The following is a 23,725-nucleotide window of genomic DNA, read 5'->3' on the forward strand; positions in this document are numbered from 1 at the left end:
ATTTTACAGCTAATGCTATACAACTTAAAAATTAAAATTAATCTTCCTGTGAGGAGATTAAAAGAAATCTTATAGGTCCTTTCAACACGCCCCTGTCCACTGAACAGGCTGAGCTCAGCTCAGTTGCCGTGAAAGTCCACAGGCAAGAGCAGTTTCCTTTTTCCTTAGACATGCAAAAAGCCAGGGAGCTGCTCTCTGTCTCCCAATCTTCCCGCATAGGGCACCTGCTGAAAGGTGACACCCCCCCCATGTATCTGGGCTTTCATGCCAATTGTGACTCTGTAAATTGTGATCCTTTATATTTCAGGGGCTGCCATTATCTCTCATACTTTTTGTTAAGCCATCTTGAGGTACTTACTGTAAGTAGAAGCCTTGTAAAATACATACAAAATAGCCTGCCTGCTTTCCTCCTCTCCTCCTTGGCTGCTGCTCCTGTGCCCAAATTTCAGTGAGAGGGACAAGGCTGTCCACCTCAATAAGAGAAAGTGAGCCCACACATCCCTGCTTCTGTGTATCTAAATATGCAAGAGAGACATTAGGCCTGTACACTACTGCTACTGCCTGCTTCAGTGAGAGACAGAGATATTGGCCATTGTGACCTCATGCAGTAAGCCTCTGCATACCAGTTGCTGGGAATCACAAGAGGTGAGAGTGCTCTTGCACTCAGGTCCTGCTAGCTGACTTCCCATCAGCATCCGGTTGGTCACTGTGAGAACTGGACTACATGGGTCACTGGCCTGACCTGGCAAGTTCTTACGTTCTTAGGCTGATGATGACCGCTTGAAAGGAAGATATGTGCCATTGTGACTGCATGTTGATGATGCCCACCTGAATGTGAGAGAAACTGGTTAGCATGCCCCACCCCATCCACCTGAAGGAGAAAGAGAGACTGGTCTCCATGCCCACGTTGCCAGGCATTTTCATCAGAAAGGTATCTTTGTGCCCTAGACCGTATAGGAATTTAATTTTCTTTCTTGCTATCCCAACCTCACAAATGCAATTATCATTTATTTATTTATTTATTACATTTATATCCTAACTTTCCTTCCTTCAAGGAGCTCAAGGTGGCATATATACTTCTCTCTCTCCCATTTTATGCACACAATAACCCTGCAAAATAGGCTAAACTGAGAGAGTGACTGGCCCAAGGCCACCCAGTGAGCTTCATGGCTAAGTGGGGATTTGAACCCTGGTTTCCCAGGTCCCTGTCCAACACTTTAACCACTATACCACACTGGCTGGTAACTGCTACCAGCAACAGTGGAAAGCAACAGTGGAAGAGCAATAGGACTTCTGCTATAGATCTCTGGTACAGTAAACTTTAGGAAGTTGGAATTATGGAGACGCTTATGCATCCAATCCACATTATCAAGGAATGAGTAAAGATGCTTTTATAGATGCCTATAAATAGATATAGATCTATAGATGCCTTTTCTTTTTGCTGAATGAAGCAGATTTAGGTTTCATTCTAATAAGACCGACAGTACAAGGTCACTCCCAGCCCAATATGCGAAAATTTGGAAACATAATAAATCATTCAAGTGTCTTGGGGATTGTCATCATTCAATGTTGTTGATGATACTTTGTCCTCCCTGTTTGGCAAATATGATATTGGTGATTGTCTTCTATATTAGACCCATAACAAGAAAGAATATTATGTTTGCTGAGCTGTCATGCCACTGTCATTGTCAGACCTTTTCTTTGAGGTCCAGAATTTTATTTGTTTAATGGTGTTGCTGCTCAAGTTTTGTGCTTGCTTATTTGTTTAAACACAAATGAAAGTATCATCTGTCTGGCAGGCACCACTATCTACCAGGTTTGGTTTTTTGGGAGATGGGCAAGAATTTTGCTAAAATCGAACTTGGTGCAAGACTTCCCCATAGTTCACATGCTTGCTGTCTTTGTGGACAGATCCTGAATATTGCAAACTTCCACAGCTTTTCCATACACTTTTTCTTTAAAACCCCCCACATCAAATATAACAATATTATTGTTGTTGTATTCCCTGTGCTGTGTTGCTGTGCTAATACGAAAATGATCATCATGGGTCTTTGCTGTGCTATCATGAAACTCATCAGTATCTTTGCTTTGCTATAAGATGAAACTGAACAACATGGTTGCTAAGGTGAAACTGACCAGATAATCTCTGCCTTTCTCTCATGGTAATTGACACTAGGCAATGTCTGGCTTTCTCCCAAGCCTTGGGAGGGAAGGGCACAGATCCAATACAACTCAGGAGGAGGCAGCAAAAGGGGGATTGGGTGGCTAAGTGGGCACAGGCAGAGAGAAAGTTGTGTTCCTTTCCTTTCCGAAAGGAAAACATTGTTAGAGATAATGATAACAACATAGATATTTTTCAGGACAAAACAATGATTGGTAAAAGTAAAGAATAGAGGAAAAATAACAGAAATGGACTGCAACCACTGGCTAGTTGGGCAGAATGCAATCTGAACAGATATCACCCAGCAGATCCCATCCCTAGCATCGATGGTCTTTTGGCTGCCAGTTGTGATTATATACGTTACTGTATTTTTAAGATGAATAGAATCTAAGAGCAAGGTTGTCAGCTTTGTCAGTTAGAAGTTAAGTTCCATTGATTTGATGTTGCATGTATATATATACTTGCTTATTAATAAAGTATCTGTTGTAAATTACTACATTAAAGTTAGAACTTCATATGGAAGACAACAAACCAGTGATAGTGTCCCTCTATGTTATATCCTCCTGTTGTCTGTAAGTCGCTTCTCTATGTTAGCTCCCATTAGGAGATGTGAAAGCATCACAGAACCAACTTGAGAAGTTCTAGACTTTTTCACAGAGAACGACGGAAAACAAAATCAGTCTTGGGGGGGAGTTGGAAATAAAATGTCTCTCAAAGGGGGACAGACAAAATAATTTTAGGGGAGCTGTTGTACCTTAATTAATTTTATGAGGTGGCCCAAAATGCATTTCCCATCTTTTCTGCTCCAAACTAGGATCACATCCACACTTCAGACACTCTTCTTCCAATTTAACAATCATGGTTTCCCCCAGAGTCTTGTGGGAACTGTAGGTCATTAAGGGTACTTGGGGTAGTTAAAAGACCCCTCACAGAGCTTCAGAACCCAGGGTCCTTAACAAACTACAGTCCCAAGATTCTTTAGGGGAAACTATGACTGTTAAAGTGGTATAAGAGTGGTTTAAATACATGGTATGTGGATGTGACTAAAGCATAAAGCTCTTCATAGCTTCCCAGCCTTACTACATTCCCCCCTTGTTTCTGCCCTTAAAATCAAGCCGTTTAGCTCTTCACAACATTTTCTGGAACACCCTTGGAAGGAAGAGTACATCATGAAAACTTTGTATAACTTTCATAAATTGCCAAAAAAAAGCTGAGCATTTTTTTTTGTCCTAGCTCTAGTAAAAAATACAGGAATTCCTAATTTCCACTGTGAAACTACAGGTAGTATGAACACTGTCAGTGGGTCGCTGAATTATAAACTAAAGTCTTTCAGCTTTTAAGGTCATTTTGTGGCTCTTCAGTGTAAAGTTCAGTATTGAAATTGCTTGTACAGTTTGCAAGAGACTTGGATATATGCTATTACATTTATTTATTTAGAATTGGATTTAATCCTTTGCATGCAAGTAAATGCTCTCTCTCAGCCATGCAACTCAGTTCTTAATAATAAGATGACTAAGGGAATGACAGGCCCAATCTGTTCAGCAAGGATTTCAAAATTCTTTTCTTTGGTATCCAGTTAGCCACAGAAAAATGAGATTATATGAATCAGCTTCCAGTGTCATAGAGGCACAAACAAATCCTGGCATGATATGTTGATGTGTTTTGCAAATAATACTAAAAATAAAAGGAAAGAGAAATAATGTCAGATTAAAAATACATATGAAGCATAATTTCGCTAAATAGAGCAGGAATACCCTATTATCAAGGAGGTCATCTAATCCAGCTGTGCCTAAAGAATATTGCCAAAGTGACTATCCACCTTCATTTTAATAGGTAAGGACACAAATAAATAATAATGTTTATCTGCTGTTGTTTTCTTTTAATTTTTAAGCTGTTTTTATTGTATCTTGTATATCACCTTGAGAAATGTATCCAACCAGTAATGCACTTCGAAGTTCCATTTATTTTAGTGAGTGAATTTAAATCCCAATTTTTATATGACTTTGATTGACAGCTGTGGGCACAACTTTGGCTGGCTCATAACCCAAATTTGTTTCAGCACTACACATACATACAAACCATCTGTCTAATTGTAAGAAATAACTATCATTCTACACAGCCAATAAGAACAATAGTTTTCCTTTTTTTTAAAGTGCTTTAAAGAAATTTGATTCAGTACTCATTTAAAGCTGAACTTACCAAATTTTCCCTTTCTGAAACAATATGTGAATTGAAACACAGCCATCCTTTGAAATTTGCACTTTTCAGAATTTTGTAGTGCAACTCCCTAACCAAGCAATGTGCAAAAATGCATATATTAGGGTGATATGTGCATATATGTGCATATATTAATGAAAATAACTTTCAAAATTGCATTATATTAGAGAAAAGTGCTTGGAAAATGTTTATATTTGTCAAAACAAAACTGTGTATAAAATTTGTTTATTAGAAGAAATTTGTACTAAAATGCTGAAGAAGTTTCACAAGGATTTAAAAAATATTGCAAACTGCAGCAGATATGGAGAGAACTGAATTTAAGACTGGAGAAATGAGAAACAAAGAGAACTGAAAATGTATAGATTTGTCCATCACTAGTAGAACCTCACATGGAACTAGCTTAACAGACTTGTTGAAGACTAAGGGCACAATCCAACACACATTGATGCCAGGCTGAGGGGAGTTGAATGTGGCAGACCTCCACCTGAGTTGGCTGGGTCCAGGCTGTGCCAGGCTATGCCAGTGTAAGTCCCTCAGCAGCCAAAGCTGGTGCAAGTAGAGCCGGCGTAAGCTGCTGTAAGTCCCGAAAAAAAAGGGGCATGTCAGGGGAGGGGCTGGGGTGAGGAAACTTAGATCACATCCAACTTGTGTTCGGAGCACTCCTGCAGGTCCCAATCCAGGCAAAAGTTACACTGGGAAAAAGGTCAGTCTAAGAAAATAATTGCAATGAAAGTCACTGGAGAGGGCTTACTCCCCGGTAGGGCAGGCTTTTACTTTCTGGTCCCTGCATGCAGCTCCCGGATGAGCAGGTGTTCAGCCAACCCAGAGGCTCCTGAATGGTAACTGGATGCGGCAGAACTTTATGCCAGCTTATCTTTCTCCAGCACAACTTACACCAGCTTTCCATGGTGTGGATTGCTCTTCTTGGCTGCAAGCTTATACTTACTCCTGGGAGTAAGCCCCATTGAACTCAATGGGATTTTCTTCTGAGTAGATGTACATAGGATTGCACTGTAAGTTTATAAGTTCTTCTTGTTTACTGAACAAGTTATTCAAAAAAGCAAATAGTCTTATGATTTTCATTGTTAAACGCATTTATTTCCAAGAGTGTGGATACCACCTACAGTGTGTAGGAATAATAAATAAATCTGTTCTGAAAAAGCAAGTTTAGCTTAGAACTGAACACAAAGACTAAGATGATGCAAGGAGATACAGAAAGAAAGCATGCAACCCTGAAGATGTTTGCAATCCACTGTTGTGTAACAAAAAAGCACAGTTTGGATGAGTATCACATTAACTTTCTGGAATTTTTTTTAAGCACCCCACCCCCAGACCAAGTCCCAAAATTTACCAAAATTCATAAAACCACAGTTAGCAAGTGAAATGGAACAAAATAAAAACAAATAAATTGCAGGATAGGTAATGTAATTAACAGCACAGTGAAGGAGTCTCATGAATTTGCATTTGATATGTTCTCAGAACATCTGTTATGCAATAGAGACAGGTGTTTATTAATATGGATGTCTAATCATATTTCTAGGTCGCTAATGCCTCAGTAATTCAGCTTTCAAATATGTATATCTTTCATTATACATTACAATCACTTATCAAAATATTTTACATTTAACTTTTGCACATGCATATTTCTGACTCTATTTCAAAGCTAATATGTTTTAATTTAACCATGTAATGTGACAAAATTAGCAATATAGGTAATGACTCTTGGCTGCCATACAACAGTTCTGGTTGTACCTATAGATCCCGGCAGCTGTAGGGGTGTCCTATGTACAGTGACAAATATACATGTCTGCACCCCAAAGTGGGAAGCCAGAGTGGTGCAGTGGTTTGAGTTTTGGACTAGGAGCTGGGATACTAGGGTTCAGTCCCCACTCAGCCGTGAAGTTCATTGGGGGGTCTTGGGCCAGTCACTATCTCTTTGCCGAATCGATCTCACAAGGTTGTTGTGAGAATAGGGATCGAGGATATGTATGGTATAAACCACCAGCAGCAGCAGCAGCCCTGGACACTTAGCACTCTAGACAACTGCATGTTGGGGCTAATGTGAATTGACAAATGAATTTGCATATGTACTTGTAATTGTGCACATTCACATGAAGTTATAAAGAATGTACACAAACTTAAATACCATATCACAAGACAGTTTACACAATGCACAGCCAACAAGGATACTCGCCAAACTAATGTGAACTGATCTGAGATGTTTTGTACTTTATCTGGGTAATATGCATCGCCTCCACATCAGAGTTTGCCCTGGCAATACGTGAATACAGATCGCCCTGTATGATGACCTCTGTTGGGAGAGAGATAGGGGGAGTGTGACTCTGTTGATTCTCCTTGATCTCTTAGCAGCTTTCGATACCATAGACCATGGTATCCTTCTGGGAAGACTGGCTGAGTTGGGAGTGGGAGGGACTGCATGGCAGTGGTTCCGCTCCTACTTGGTGGGTCGGCTCCAGAAGGTGGTTCTTGGGGAACATTGCTCGGCACCCTGGACTCTCCAGTATGGGGTTCCATAGGGGTCAGTTCTGTCCCCCATGCTGTTCAACATCTACATGAAACCGTTGGGTGCGGTCATCCGGAGCTTTGGAGTGCGCTGCCATCAATATGCTGATCGTGCAGCTCTATTTCTCCTTTTCATCTTCTTCAGGTGAGGCTGTCAATGTGCTGAACCGGTGCCTGGCTGCGACAATGGACAGGATGAGGGCTAATAAACTGAGGCTCAATCCAGACAAAACTGAGATGCTGCTAGTGGGTGGTTCTTCTGACTGGATGGTGGATGTCTAACCCGTCCTGGATGGGTTTGCACTCCCCCTGAAGGAGCAGGTTCCTAGCTTAGGGGTTCTGCTAGAACCATTTCTATCACTTGAGGCTCAGGCAGCCTTGGTAGCACGAAGTGCCTTCTACCAACTTTGGTTGGTGGCCCAGCTACGCCCCTATCTGGACAGGGATAATCTGGCTTCAGTTGTCCATGCTCTGGTAACCTCCAAGTTAGACTACTGCAATGCACTCTATGTGGGGCTGCCTTTGAAAATGGTTTGGAAACTGGAGCTTGTGCAAAATGCAGTAGCCAGATTGGTAACAGGGACCAGACGGTTTGAACATATAAAACCAATTCTGGCCCGCTTGCATTGGCTGCCTGTATGTTTCCGAGCTCAATTCAAAGTGCTGGTTTTAACCTATAAAGCCTTACATGGCTTGGGACCACAATACCTGATGGAATGCCTCTCCTGACACGAACCCACCCATACACTACACTCAGCATCAAAGGCCCTCCTCCGGGTGCCTACTCAGAGGGAAGCTGGAAGGCTGGCAACAAGGGAGAGGGCCTTCTAAGTGGTGGCCTCCAAATTATGGAATGATGTTGACAAGGTGCACCTGGCGCCAACACTGTTATCTTTTTGGCGCCGGGTCAAGGCTTTCCTCTTCTCCCAGGCATTTTAGCATGTGTTTTTAAATTGTTTTTAAAAAATGTGTTTTTAAATTTGTATATTTGTTTTTAATGTTTTTAATTGTTGTAAACCACTCAGAGAGCTTCGGCTATTGAGCGGTATACAAATATAAATCATCATCATCATCATCATCATCATCATCATCATCATCCTAGGCAGAGAATGTGCAAAATCCCCTGCCCCACATTGTTAGTTTAAACACATTCTACATGCCTTCGTGTGAATGTGCACCATCACCCGTATACATTCTCTGTTGAACTCATACACAACAAATACGTCTGTGTGGGCAATCTTCTCACACAACTGAGGCACACACATGTGCCCACATACAACTGAACCCCATGAATATACAGACATATTACACTGCATGTAGGTATATAGCAGGCATAAGGTGTTTTGAGAAGATCTTTCTGTGTTTGTTTCACTAATCAGTTAAATGTGGATTTTACTACTGATGACCTGCCAAACCCAGCCATAGTATTATGGCCTTCCAGATACTTGGCAAATTCTACTTTAGTTTCTGCCTATTGAGCCTCTGCCAGGTGATAACGTATGTCTGGTGGGATGTGGTTAGTTTGGGGTATGACAACAAGTTCTGCAGGCAGGCTTGTTTTAGAATATAAACCACAGAAGATATTTGCTATGTAAAAAAAAAAAAATCAGTTTAAACGAAATGTACTGTATATGAAACAAAATACGTCAGAATTCATTCAGTGGACCTACAGATGGCTTCTCTGTTCTTAATAAATTATCAGGGCAGGGATCCAAAGAAATGATTTCCACGGGCAGCAGTTCCCATGGCCAAAGAGGTCGGCTGCTTTTTAAAATTAACTAACTGCTTATCTCTCCAGCTGTGGAAACTACTCTTTGTCGCTCTCTAAATTTTCATTCTAAATCCTCATTCTCTTTAGTTTTATTCCCCAATTATGTTCTAGGATTTTTTAGGACTTTATGGCAAATCCCATGAAGAAAGCAATAAGTTCACCCCTGGCTGTGTTCTGAAGAATCTTGCAAGGATGGTTGTAATGACATCTCTGTGGGACAGTGGTGATTCCTCCTGTCTCTTACTCTGATGCTCTGTCAAACAGCTATGGCCCTGTGCACTGGCATCAGGAGCAGCAGAAAAGAAGATGAAAACCTCATTTGGACAATAGAAAGCATTAGAAAGTATTTTGTTTTAGCAAATATTGATACTGTATTTTAAAAAAACAAAAACCTCTACCTCCTTTCTGACATTTGTAATTGTCTATTCAGCAATAGGAACAACATCTCTGTATCATATGTATACATGGCATAGAATCTTTCCACACTAGATCATGGAAACCTGTAGCCCTCCAAATGTTGCCACTTGCTGGCCTATGACTTCCATAATCCCTGACCATTGCTTGCTGGGGCTGATGGAACATGGAATCCAACAACATTTGGACGTTACCAGGTTCCCCATCTTTCCCTTATATGAAAATTTGCCAGGCTCTAATTGTTGAGAATTCTAAGGGCTCCCACTCAGTAGTCGCCTGGTCTCCCAACAGCCACATCACTGTGCATATCGGGACAGGGAGGAGCAAGACAGCAGGGAGGTGTGAACACAGAGGCAACCCCCCCAAATTAGGTCCACCATTGCCCCCACACTCCATCAACTTCCTCACCCCCTCACCTCTCTCTCCACTAAGCACAGAAACATGGCTGATGGGAGGTAAGGTGCACAGTGATGCCCTCCCTACTAGCCCCCCCCCCCGATTGTTTTAATGCTTTTAAAATTTGTATTTTGTGTTTTATTATTATGCTGCACATCATCCAGACAACATTAATCACTGGGCAACTAACAAATACAGTTTTCCCAAATTGTTACACACTACATATCTTGCATCCAGATTCTTTCTGTGCAGTGTTTTACTGATGGGCGTGTACACTTTTGTGCACTGGTAAAAAGATTTGCTGTTATTGTACGTATGACTATATCAAGATTCTTTTCTGTGTTTTGCCAATGTGCAGCAAGACCCAAGCATAGGATGTAAGAGGATACTAGGGATGGGATAGTCCATCCACAAAGCCCCATCTCTTCCAAATAGGGGGAAGTGAGATTGACCCCTGAAATAGGAGTTTGACTTTTGAGGGGAATTGGATGAAAGACTCTACCTTGATGGAAAAGGATAATGAAGGGGGTTATCTTGGTAGTGGTGGGTGCACATCTTTTTTTCCTTTTACATTTTCAGACACCATTTGCTGTGGCAGCAGGTCCTTTAAAAAACTTTACAGATGTTACTTGTAGTGGTGGCCAGAGCAGAGTTCTGGAGGCCATTCGCCTCCCTGAAAGACTCACACCTCTGCAGAATGGTGCTGGTGGTAAGAAACATCCATTTTTGAACACATTTTCATTTGAGGGAAGGGCTATGCCTAAGGGTGAATCACCATGAGATAAAATTGCATTTTATAACCGCTGTTTATGAGAAGCATTTCTGGTAAAAAACAAACCAACCCCAAACTGGCAACTTAAAAAGAAGAAAAAAGAAAGAACTATTTGTCCCATAGGTTGCACTATGGTTAATATTGTTGTGAGTTTGGGGGTTGGAATGGATGATTCCTGTGAGTCCCCTTCCAGCCTCTGATTTGGAATCCTGTGCCTTGGGGTGAGGGGCTGGCTCTGCTGGCCAGATGAGTTTCTTTTGTTAAGCTAATAGAGTGGCCAGGTTTGTTAATGAATCTTTCAGGTGCCCAGCAACTGGCGGATGCGCCAGGAAGATCCTTTCATCATTGAAACTCTTCAGGACAGCCTCCCCCCCCCTCCTGGCAGATAGGAGAGGTTTTTGTGTTTTTAGTGCATGTTGAGTTGTGTCTAAGAAAGGCTGGAAAGTGGAGGTAGGCAGAGAGACTGGCTCTCTGCACCATGGCTTTAGGATGCCTCCTATAACCCTGATGAAAAAGCTGGATATTGGACTGCTGATGCCTTGAAACCCTCCCTCCTAAGCGCAGGTTGGAATGTGTGTAAATAAACTATATTTCATAAAGACACCACAGTCTCCACTGACCTTCTTCCCAAGGAAACCAAACCCAGGGCGAGCACAGGGACCCCAGGAAATCTCACAGCTCGGAGATTGGGGAGGCATGCAACATATGGTCGGCTCCAGTTATACCTCATTCCCTCTATTTCTGATCCTTAGACTATGCATGATGTTGCTGATGTAGCAAGAATGGCACCACTCACACACAAGAGGGAGGTATCAGCAGGCTTGAGGGAATCCCAAGGATCGCTAAAGTACAAAATAAAAATAAAAATAAAAATCTGGTAGCCCCATTGAGGACTGTGCATGCTCAGTGACTAGGGCATACTGACTGACTGATGGAGGGTGGGGAATGGAAAACTGGAGAAGAGGGGGGAATGGAACAGAGTGACTGGAATCCTAAACAGCAGCACTCTGCACTGCAACATTTTGTTGCAGGCTTCACTTCTATAGAGTCCTAAAGTAAATATCTGCAGTAGTTCCAAATGATAATATGTACACAAGGTACATTGTTAAAGTCAGATATTATTACTATTAACTCTGAAATGCATTAAAACATCTAGCAGACACAGGTGAGTCAGATAATGGGAGAAAAAAGCATACTCTGGTTGCTGTCCACTCATCATTTGTATATACATTTCCAAAATGTTTATCCCCACTAGGATTAGAGCACAGATGTTTAACTCATATGTGACCAATTTTTAAAAAAGCAATAATAATACAGATGCTATCTGGACTATTCAACATGAAGAAATGTAGAGGCAAGAGAGACACAAAACAATTTCTGTCCCTGTGAGAAACAATCAACTAAACAACTGTCCTATGAAAAGGTCAGACATTCCCCGTTTTGTTTTATAGGAGCAATGTCGTAATGGACAGCTGCTCTAGGGCCACCTAGGTAGAAGAATTCAATCAAATAAAGAGACTTTAGAGCCACTAAATTAAGAAGGAATAGGTTTCTGTCACTGGACCACTGTTCTGCACTAACACTATCAAAATAAGTCAGCCAGCATCTCTTGTATACCCTGGCAACCTTACAAAAACAACAGCACCATTCATCATTACATAACAGTTCATTATCAAGATAGTCTCACCTATGATGTACAATAGCGATCAGAAATCTGTGGTATCCAGATGTTGTTGGACTCCAACTCACATCAGCACCAGCCAGCATGGCCAAAGATCAGGAATGATGGGAGTTGTAGTCCAACAACATTTTTGGGGGGGGGCAGGTTCCCCATCCCTGCTATATGTTGCAGAGTTTTATTCCAGGAGAGTAAGAGTTGTTCTTGGATTCAATTTCCTCTGTGTTCCCCCCCTGCCCATTTGAAATTATGTGTGTTAACTCTCAACTATGGTAGGATGAGCACTTTCCCCAGAAAGGCAAAAACAGGTCATGTACATATGCAAATATCTGTAAAAGATAGCAAATTTAGGTTGCAATCCTAAACACACTTTTAAGGGAGTCAGCCACTTTAAAAACACTTCTGAGCAAACATGCACAGCGTTGCACTGTTAAACCTACCCTTTGTCTAGCACTAAGAATGGAAGAAACAGGAGGAAGCAAGAGAGAGAAATTTAGACACCAAATGTTTTGTTAATTGGCTACTCCCTGTGTTGATGTGCTTGATTCGTCTGCAGGACATCAAACAACTCCTGACAACATCTGACTTCCCTAGTGGCATAATATTGTTTGGCTGCTGAGGTAAAACCAGTATATTTACTTACCTGAACCTAAGTAAATTTACATTCACAATCCTGTTTGCCAGGATGCAAACCAAATAATTCTCTGCTCTGTTTTCTTGTTTACTTTGCATCAAACAAATCATTTTTAACAATTATGAACAATAAAATGAGATCATGAATAGAAATAGAAAGTGAGGTTAGGGTTGTTTTCTTTCTTGCCTTAACGTTACAATATATTGGGAACCTCTAAAGGAAAAAGATACTGACACTTTTTAGAACAGGAGTGACTAATCTGTGGCTCTCCAGATCAAGGATGGAGGAGAAATTTGATTCAGCTCGTATTTCAAGCCAAATCGACCCATTTCACACTTTCTGAAACGATATAAGAATGAAACATAACTATCCTTTGAAATTCACTCATATCCAAATTTTGTGATGCAGTTTTCCAGCCAAAAAGGTTTTACAAAACTGCATTGGGGAAAATGTGCATAAAATGAATACAAAAATGTGTACTGCATTCAAAATGTGTTTATTAGGAGAAATCCACACTAAAATGCTGAAGAATTTCCATGAGGATTAAGCAAATCGCAAATGGCTGCAGAAATTTGGAGAACAGAATGTAAGGTTAGAAAAATGAGAAACTGAGAGAAGTGAAATAGACAAATCCAGATATTGGTGGGCTATAACTCCCATCAGCCCCAACTAGCATGGTCAACGATAAGGGATTGTGGCAGTTGTGGCCCAGCAACATCTGAAGGGTGCAGGTTGCACATTCATACAGAAGCACACTAAATTAAAAATTGTGATGGGGACATGGAAAATAGTGCAATCTTAGATGGTGCATAGAAGGGACAGCTGGTGGTAGTGATAGGTGGCAAGGAACTATTTAGGAGTGAAGATAGCAGCAGATCTTTTCCTTTAGTTCTGTCTCCCTGTTATTGGTGCAAATTTGTGATGTTAAGTTAGAAGATAAATGTGAGAAAGAGATAGAGATGGTTTACAGCAGGAAGTCTTGGACTGCTTTGTACCACCTACCAAACACAGGCAATGCATCTTGCTAGAGCCATTACAATAAGTGAGCTATTCTATGTGCCCTAGAATATGTGATCTACTTAAGAAACAGCCGAGTGTGCAAAACTCATGGTTTCATTTTAAGGCTGGGTATATACAACATTTATTCTAGAATCAACAGAGTACTTGTTTTTTCTATGTAGTCCACACACATTCTAGATCTATTTCATATTTTTTGCCCCTGAAAAGTGCTTCTTGAGAAACTGGTTTCATTCCAAAAATAAAAGTTCACTGCAGAAGGATTCTGCATTACCCCACAGTGTGTCCTTTTGAAAACAGATGAAAACAGTCCCGGCAATGGGAGTGGTGTATCTACAACTGCTCAATGTCGTTGAGAGTGGGCGTATACTAAGATTGCAATCACTATTTCCTCCTTTATTCACCTAGGGGCACATGCAGGGAGGAAAAGGTGTGGATAACCTAATCAAGGGGAGGACTTTCAAACATGTATCAGGTAGCCACTCCTGTCCTTGTAGACAGCAGGATGTAGAATCAATCTAGGTCGAAAGCAGCATGTTGACAATGAGCATGAACAATTCCAGATTTAGAGAAAGTGCATGTATCTGCTACAAGCAAGTTATGGGGAACACAGCTTAAGTGTACACACTAACTTAGAAGTTAAAATGTAGAGTTTTATAAAGAGCGGCTACTTCAGACTTACTGTAATGCAGCTGATTTTCTTTGCTGCTACTGTACAAATACATTTCAGCATAGCATCTATGTTCACACAGAGATAAATGCAATTTTAATTAGAAGTGTGCTGTGGTATGAAAATGCAATCCCTTGATCCCCTTTTTCATATATGTAAAAATTGTTACATTCCCTGGAGATATTAGTCCTGTTCAGATGTTATGTCTGAACAGGGAATGTCAACATGAGTAGGGGCAGCAGCACCATGTATGCCAGCCACGCCCCCAACATTCCTGTATGCTCCACCCCAACCTTCAAGCATAACTCCTGAACATAGTTATTATTAAATCTCTTATGTAATGGAGGTTGATTGACAACAAACAGTATATAAAGAGTAGGACAGAACTATATGAAAACCATGTAATGTGTGTATGTAATCACAGTGTTGTGTCTTGATATGATGCTATACACGTACAACCACACAATCACCCCAAATCTCTAGAACAGTAGGGATTGTCATGGTCAAGTGCCTGGACTGGAATTGTCTGTTCATGCCTGTTGCTTAGTTTCACCTATTCGCAGCCTGATTGGCTGCTGCTGGAATTATTAGAAAGACATCTGGCCAATCCAAGAAGACTTTGGATCCGAAACCAAAGCTACCTTGGACATGGGCATTGGTTTAACTTTTCAGACTGTTTTTTTTTGGGGGGGGGGTCTGGTTCTCCATCCTTTCTTTTCCCCTGGAATCTTCCTGTCTGCTGGCCTGCTTTGAATGACTTGCTTCCTCCTATCTGCCTTTCTGACTACAGAGCCTTAGAGTTCCTGGAGTGCTGGGCTTGACCTGCTTTCCTAGAGTTCCTGGGATGTCATCCTGCAAAGACTGCCATATGCTTAGGGACTCCAGCTCATGTAGGTTGCTTTGGGCTTTGTTCCCAGGTCTGTGGCAGGTAAGCACCATAATCTAGCACTTAATTTGGGGCACTTTAGCCTCACTGATTTAATAGAGAAACAGCATGGTGACGGAAACCAGCAATTCCACCATAGGAAAGGCTCAGGGAGCTTCCAGAACAACTGATTACTGAGTGTGCTGATATGTTTGCACAAAACTTGTGTGGAAGTTATACAGTGTCACCTGTTTATTGAACTTTCCCCCTGCAAGGTTTGCAAGAAGGCTATATGACACTGCCAGCATGGTGGTTATTATTCTGAACTTTTCAGTGCAATTTTCCATTACTTTTTATGGTTAGAAAAGTGATGGGATAATTGCACTAAAAAGTGCAGGGCAATGACCAAATTTTGTGCAAAAGAACAGTACCTCTGGAAGTGCTCTTCGAATTCTGATACAAAGTATACCTGGATTTACAAGAATAAGGCAAAAAATTATGATGGATTTCATTACATAATAAATTATACAGCCACAATAGTGGTTGTATACTATAGCCAGTCTGGAATTTTCACATTCCGCAATGTTAAATTGAAAATACCCCCCACATGCCATTCTGATGCTTCCCAAAAGTTAATTTCAAAACAAAACCTTACAAAACTTATAGTCCTGAACTCAGAAAAGCTTACTTAACAACCTCCTCAGTTTTCATGGTGATACACAAAACAGAGAGAATGGTGAGTTCAAAATCTAAAAAGAGAGGAAAAAACCTAGAGCACTTTTGGACTTTTTCTGTCAGAGTTCTCATAATCTGTTGAAATTCATAAAAAATCAGTCATGTTCACAGAGAAGCTCTAATCCTATTACTGACCTCGCCCCATACTCTGACCTTCATCTTCAGCAGTTTAAAAGTTAAAAAAAGCCTGGCTGAATTTTAATTAATTTAATAAATTTTGCATTGAACTGAATGATAATGTTGGGCATGCTCAGTAAGAACCAACTGCCAGTGTTCTAAAAGCCAGACTCACAGCTGAGCTTGCCTCTGTCAGGGGAACAGGGTGTCTTCTAGCAACTCTCAGCACCTTTCACTAACTACACTTCCCAGGACACTTTGGGAGAAGCCATGACTGTCCAAAGTGAAATATAGGCCTGGTGTGGATGTGGCCAGGGACAGCTTTGGTTTAAATTTTGGCGGGAGGCTACATGTGCCTGCTGTAGAATAAAAAGGTGGGGGAAACGCTGAAAAGCAATGATACTGTTCATAATATTTTCCTTTTGGGAAGGAAAAGGGCTTCTCCTCTGCCCAGTGTCCACCCACCCAATCTCCTCCCCTCCTTTTCCTTCTCCTCCCCTCCCTCCCCTCCCCTGTGTCAGTGTTGGACTACAACCTGGGAGACCAGGGTATGAATCCCCACACAGCCATGAAGTTCACTGGGTGACCTTGGGCCAGTCACTGCCTCTCAGTCTCAGAGGAAGGCAATGGAAAAACCACCTCTGAATACCATTTACAATGAAAACCCTATTCATAGGGTCGCCATAAGTCGGGATCGACTTGAAGGCAGTCCATTTCCGGTTTCAAACATGATTGCACAGAAATAAATCCCACTAAACTCAAAAAGTATGCAAATGATCAAACCCACCCTCCCTTCTCCTTATCCCCTCCCCTTTCCTTTGCCCCTCCCTCCCCAATCCCATCCCTTTCCAATTCCCTCCTTCCCCTTCTTGCTCCCTATGGTTAGTTTTACCTATCTTAAGCATGATTGCATGGGAGTAAATACAATTGAACTCTATAAGCATGCAAATGATCAAATCTGCCCTCCCCTCCCCTTCCTTTGCCCCCTCCCCTCCTCCCCCATGGTCAGTTTTACCTATACTAACCATGATTGCATAGTAGTAAATCCCATTGAACTCAATAAGCATGTCAATGATCAGACCTGACTTTCCCCTACTTCCCCTCTCTTCTCCCTTCCTCCTCCCCTCCCCTCTTCTGTTTTCTACCTCTCCTGCCACTCCAGCCCTCCCTGCCCCCCGGTCAGTTTTACCTATAGTAAGCATGACTGCATGGGAGTAAATTGCACTGAACTCAATAAGCATGCAAAGGATCAAACCTGTTATTTTCCTCCCCTCCCCTCCTGCCTGCTCCCCTCCCCTCTGTCCTCTGTCCTCCCTCCCCTCCCTCCTCCTCCTCCCCTCCCCATCTCCTGTGGTCAGTTTCACCCATCCTAAGCATGATTGCAGAGGAGTCAATCCCACTGAACTCAATAAGCTTGCAAATGATCAATCCATTCTCAGCAAGCTTGCACAGGATCTCATTACTTACCTCCCAGATGAAAAAGCAAAGAAATTTGCTAATAGGCGAAAAAAACCTTGTAGTTTAAGAACGTACCTATAGCCCACAGATATTTCTATCAAACTTTAAAAAGCATGGAAATTGGGCAGCTATAGTGAATGCACCAGGGGAGCAGGAGACCTGACCTCCTCTCTGAGATAATTGTACTGCCCTACAAATTGGTCAAAATGCAAACACCATTTGGGTTGGTCTTTCACAGTCCAATCCACTTGCTGTGTTGCTTGGAAGCCTTTGGTAATGTGCCTCTGAGCATATGGTGAGTGGTGGCAACACCTGCAATAAGCCCAAATAATAGAAAGAAGATATGTGCTGTGCTGATCTTGTTTTAGCAGGGAGGAAGCAACATTATAAAGACAGTTGATTTTATTTATTTATTTATTTATTTATTTATTTATTTATTTATTTATTTATTTTGTATCCCACCCTTCCTCCCAGCAGGAGCCCAGGGCGGCAAACAAAGCACTAAAACACTTTAAAACATCATAAAAACAGATCTTAAAATGCATTAAAACATTTTAAAAAACAACTTTAAAAAAGGGTTAAAAACATTATTAAAATCATATTAAACAATTCTGACACAGATGCAGACTGGGACAGGTCTCAAATTAAAAGGCTTGTTGAAAGAGGAAAGTTTTCAAAAGGTGCCGAAAAGATAGCAGAGATGGTGCCTGCCTAATATTTAAAGGGAGGGAATTCCACAGGGTAGATGCCGCCACACTAAAGGTCCACTTCCTATATTGTGCAGAATGAACCTCCTGATAAGATGGTATCTGCAGGAAGCCCTCACCTGCAGAGTGCAGTGATTGACTGGGCATATTAGGGGTAAGACAGTCTTTCAGGTATCCTGGTCCCAAGCGGTATAGTACTTTGTACTCCAAAACTAGAACCTTGAAGTTGGCCCGGTAGCAAATGGGCAGCCAGTGCAATTTTTTCAGCAGCGGGGTGACATGTTGGTTATACCCTGCTCCAGTGATCAGTCTCGCTGCCACCTTTTGCACCAGCTACAGCTTCCAGACCAATCTCAAGGGCAGCCCCATATAGAGCACATTACAGTAATCCAGCCTAGAGGTTATCAGTGTGTGGACAACAGTGATCAGGCTATCCCGGTCCAGAAACGGCCGCAGCTGTCTCACCAGCCAAAGCTGGTAAAAGGCACTCCTAGCTACTGAGGTCACCTGGGCCTCTAGTGACAAAGATGGATCCAGGAGCACCTCCAGGCTACGAACCTGCTCTTTCAGAGGGAGTACGACCCTGTCCAAAGCAGGAAACAGACCAGTTATCTGAACTCGGGAATCACCAATTCACAGCGCCTTCATCTTGCTAGGATTCAGACTCAGTTTATTGTCCCTCATCCAGCCCACCAGCGAGTCTAGGCAGCGGTCTAGGGCTTGCACGGCCTCTCCTGATTCAGATGTTATGGAGAAATAGAGCTGGATATCATCAGCATACTGCTGACACGTTACCCCAAAGCTCCTGATGACTGCTCCCAAGGGCTTCATATAGATGTTAAACAGCATGGGGGACAAGGTGGTACCCTGCGGCACCCCACAGCACAGCTGCCAGAGGGCTGAAAGACAGTCACCCAATGCTATTCTCTGAGAACAACCCTGGAGATAGGATCGGAACCACTGTAAAACAGTGCCTCCAATATCCATCTCACCAAGTCGGTCCAGAAGGATACCATGGTCAATGGTATCAAAAGCCACTGAGAGATCAAGTAAGAATAACAGGGTTGCACTCCCCCTTTCCTTCTCCCGATAAAGGTAATCCATCAGGGCGACCAAGCCTGATTCAGTCCCATAACCAGGCCTGAACCCAGACTGGGATGGGTCAAGATAATTTGTTTCATCCAAGAGTACTTGCTGTGCCACAACCCTCTCAATCACCTTCCCTAAGAAGGGGGTATTTGCAACTGGTCAGTAGTTGTCACAAACCAATGGGTCCAGGGTGGGCTTTTTCAGGAGTGGTTGAATCACTGCCTCTTTGAAGGTGGCTGGAACCACTCCCTCTCGCAATGATGCATTGACCACACCCTGGATCCACTCAGTCAGACCCCCTCGGCAAGCTTTAATAAGCCAAGAAGGACAAGGGTCAAGGGGACACGTTGCTGGCCGCATCATCGCAAGCACCTTGTCCACGTCATCAGGCTGCATCAACTGAAACCATTCCCAAGAAGTTGCAGCAGATGTTGCACTGGACACCTCATTGGGGACTACAGTAGATGTGGATGGGGCATCAAGAGTGCTATGAAGGCGAGCAACTTTACCCTCAAAGTGCCTTGCAAACAATTCACAGTGGGCCTCCGAAGGGTCTAAGACTCCATTTCCTGGAGTTGATGTCAAAAGATCCCTGACTATATGGAAAAGCTCCACCAGAGGGCTACTTGAGGATGCGATGGAGGCAGAGAAGTGGGCCTTCTTCGCTGCCCTCACCGCCACACAGTAGGCACCGTTATGATGTTTTACTCGTGCCCGATCAGCCTCACAGCACATCTTTCGCTACTTGCACTCTAGCCGTCATCCAGCCTGTTTCATTGCTGTTAGCTCACTGGTGTACCAAGGTGCAAGCCGGGCTCCACAGTGCCGGAGAGGGCGCTCGGGGGCAACCGTATCGAGAGCCCGATGCACCTCGCTGTTGCACAGCATGACAAGGGCTTCAACAGGGTCACCTACTCTATCTACTGGGAACTCCCCCAGGGCATTCAGGAATCCTGTGGATTCCATTAGGCTCCAGGGGCAGACCATCTTAATCTGTCCACCACCCCTGCAGGGAAGGATCGGAGCCATAAGTCTAAACTTTACCAGGAAGTGATCTGACCATGACAATGGGGTGACATTCACCCCCGCTATTTCCAGACCACCCCTTCCTCCATCTGGAGCAAAAACCAAGTTGAGGGTGTGCCCTGCCCAATGTGTTGGGCCAGTAACAAGTTGAGACAGCCCCATGGTCATCATGGAGGCCATGAAGTCCCGAGCCAGAACACTAGAGGCAGCCTCAGCGTGGACATTGAAATCACCCAGCACTATCATTCTGGGCTCCTCCAACACCACAGCCGAGACAGCCTCCACCAGCTCGGTCAGAGAAGCTGCCGGGCAGCAGGGTGGACGGTACACCAGCAGCAACCCTAGCTTACTGTCTCCTCGGCCCAACACCAGGTACAGGCCCTCACAGTCAGCTCCAAGACAGAGTGGTTTCCTGGTGACAGAGATGGAAGTTCTGTAGACCACAGCAACTCCTCCCCCCCGTCCCTGCAGCCTCTGCTGGTGCTGCAGCGAGTATCCAGGTGGGCAAAGCTGGGTCAGATCAACCCTTCCAAGCTCACCCACCCAGGTCTCGGTAATACGCACCAAATCGGCACCTTCATCCACAATCAAGTCATGGATGAGAGTGGTCTTATTATGTACCGATCTGGCATTAAACAACAACACACACAGGCCAGTGGGCACAGCAGATGAGCAACGAGGAACCAATCCATGAAAGGAGTTTGATATAGCTCATATGGTCATTTTAAATATGTCTGATTTACTTTGCAATTTTAGTGATGTTTCCTATAGGAAATCATTTTCTCTTGTTTCTATTTCTGTGAATATGTGAAGTGCAGCTTTGCAAAATTTACATTAAAAATCTCCAAAAATAATTGTGGAATAATGGCACTGACTATTCTGCAGAATAGTCTCCAGTGGACATCAGGTGTGTCTCAGTTTGCACAAGATAAAATAGTGGGAGGTAAAATATATTCTAGCAAAATTCTAGGTGTGCTCTATTTTAAATTGACAGTGCCCACCTTGACTTAAATGAAGTGGTTTAAACACAGCAGGCTGAAAACATGCATCCTCTTTTTTTCCAACAGCTAGAGTCATTCCTGAAGTAGCAACATATTGTAATCAGTCTGATTAAACTGCAGTTTCAGGTCCAACTGTTAATGCACCCAAAATAGAAATAGACCGTAACCTCCAGTTTGAAACAAAAAAGGCTATCTTCACCATCATATGACATTGACTGATAAAAAGGATTTGAGATTAATAAAAATAAATTTGACACAGATTTCTAGGATGAATTATGAGGGAAATAAAATTTTCTAGATTAGATTCTCTTTTGATACCGTTAACCATGGTATCCTTCTGGACCGCCTGGAGAGGTTGGGTATATGGGGCACTGTATTGCAGTGGTTCCGTTCCTTCCTCTCTGGTAGGTACCAGAGAGTGGCATTGGGAGATGAGGTTTTGGATCCTTGGCCTCTCATCTGTGGGGTGCCACAGGGCTCCATCCTCTCCCTGATGCTGTTTAACATCTATATAAAGCTGCTGGGGGCTATCATCAGGAGATTTGGGATGCAATGTCACCAGTATGCGGATGACACATAGCTCTATCTCTCATTTAAATCTTAACCGAGATTGGCTGTAGAAACCCTGTCCAAGTGCCTGGAGTCGGTGAATGGCTGGATGGGAAGGAATAAGCTGAAGCTGAACCCTGACAAAACCAAGGTACTGTTCGTGGGAGACAAGAGGTTAGGGGTGCTCAATGGGGTACAATTGCCCCTGAAAGACCAGGTCCACAGCCTGGGGGTCATTCTTGACTCCCAGCTGTCCACGGAGGCTCAGGTCTCTGCTGTGAGCCGGGTGGCGCTGTATCAACTCCATCTGATATGAAGGTTGCACCCCTACCTTCTCAACCATCTGCTCCCATTGGTGGTACATGCCCTGATCTCCTCTCACTTAGACTACTGTAATGTGCTCTATGTGGGGTTTCCCTTGAAAATGGTCTGGAAGCTGCAACTGGTACAGAATGCGGCGGCTCGCCTGATTATTCCAGTGCTGAAGGAGTTGCACTGGTTACCAGTTGTTTTCCGGGCCCAATTCAAGGTGTTGGTTTTGACCTTTAAAACCCTGCATGGTTTCGGCCCCGTCTATCTGAAAGAGCACCTCCAGCATCATCAGCGATGCCACTCAACAAGATCAGCATGATGGACCTTCTCTCCATCCCATCAGTTAAAACAGCTAGACTGGTGAGGACTAGTGAGAGGGCTTTTTCAATCATGGCCCCCACTCTGTGGAATTCCTTCCCAAATGATCTCCGCCATGCCCCCTCTATGATGAGCTTCTGATGGGCCTTGAAGACCCGGCTCTTCAGGCAGGCTTTTGGGGTGGGTTAGGTTTTATTATTATTGTTTGATATTTTTAATGCTCTAATGTAATTTGTATGTTTTTATTTTGTACGTCGCCCAGAGTGGCTGGATAACCAGCCAGATGGGTGACTCATAAATTTAATAAATAAATAGAAACATTAGTAACATAGGAAAGAAGCAAAGTAAGAAGGACACCAACAAACACAGAAAAATATAATTCTCCATCTTTGGAGATGGCAGGTGTTGCCACCACTCACCATCTGCTCAAAGGCACATGTTACCAAATTCTTCCAAGCTATACAAGAAGTGGATTGGACTGTGAAAGAGCAACACAAATTCTGTTTGCATTTTGACCAATTTGTAGGGCAGTACAATATCTCAGAGAGGAGGTCAGGTCTCCTGCTCCCCTGGTGCATTCACTAATAGCTGCCCAATTTCCCTGCATTTTAAAGCTTGATAGAAATATCTGTAGGCTATAGGTATGTTCTTAAACCGCAAGTGTTTTTGCCTATTAGTGAATATATGTTTACAAGTATGTGACAAACACAAGAAGGTGTTGGCATGAAACATAAACAAATGAGAATGTATTCCCTGACAAACACTAATAAATAAAAACCAAAATCAAAGTGGCTTGTAATTAAAATGCAATTCTATAATATATGAAGCAACTTAAAATGAAACTTCATAAAAATTGGACAGTCTTTCACAGTCCAATCCACTTCTTGTGTAGCTTGGAAGAATTTGGTAAGATGTGGGGAAGGGGGGGGAGGAGGAAGAGAGTAGAGGGGAGGGCGAGGGCAGGAGGGATTGAGTGGGTGGGTGGGTGAGTGGGTGGGCACCGGGTAGAGGGAAAGATCCTTTCCTTTTGAGGTTTCCCTCACATTTTTATTCTATAGCAGACACATGTAGTCTCCTATCCGAATTTAAACCGAAGCTGACACTGCTTAACTAATGAACGACATTATCTCCAAGCCTAACAGCTGGTAGTCAGGTCTTTAGAATGCTAGTAGTTGGTTTGTGAGGTGCATGCAGTATGTTATCATAGACTCCAATGTTAATTTTCCTAAGCTAATTCAAAATGAGTCATGCTTTTTTTAACTTTTAAATTGTGGAAGATGAAACTCAGAGTATAG

General features: G+C 42.8%; 1 protein-coding gene across 6 annotated transcripts in view; it reads right to left on the reverse strand.

Moving 5' to 3' along the window:
* Positions 1-23,725, reverse strand: part of CTNNA3 (catenin alpha 3) — a 1,138,512-nt gene that overhangs the window by 62,199 nt on the left and 1,052,588 nt on the right. Inside the window, exon 16 of one of the 6 annotated variants that reach the window (XM_061635146.1) lies at positions 3,678-3,835. The exons of the other annotated variants lie outside the window; for them this stretch is intronic. Within the exon in view, the coding sequence (XP_061491130.1) occupies positions 3,712-3,835 (124 nt within the window). The 3' untranslated portion in view covers positions 3,678-3,711. Of the gene's footprint in view, positions 1-3,677; positions 3,836-23,725 lie in introns of those variants that run through there. 6 annotated transcript variants of the gene reach the window in all.

The sequence above is a fragment of the Rhineura floridana genome, chromosome 7, assembly GCF_030035675.1.
Source record: "Rhineura floridana isolate rRhiFlo1 chromosome 7, rRhiFlo1.hap2, whole genome shotgun sequence".
Lineage (NCBI taxonomy): Eukaryota > Metazoa > Chordata > Lepidosauria > Squamata > Rhineuridae > Rhineura > Rhineura floridana.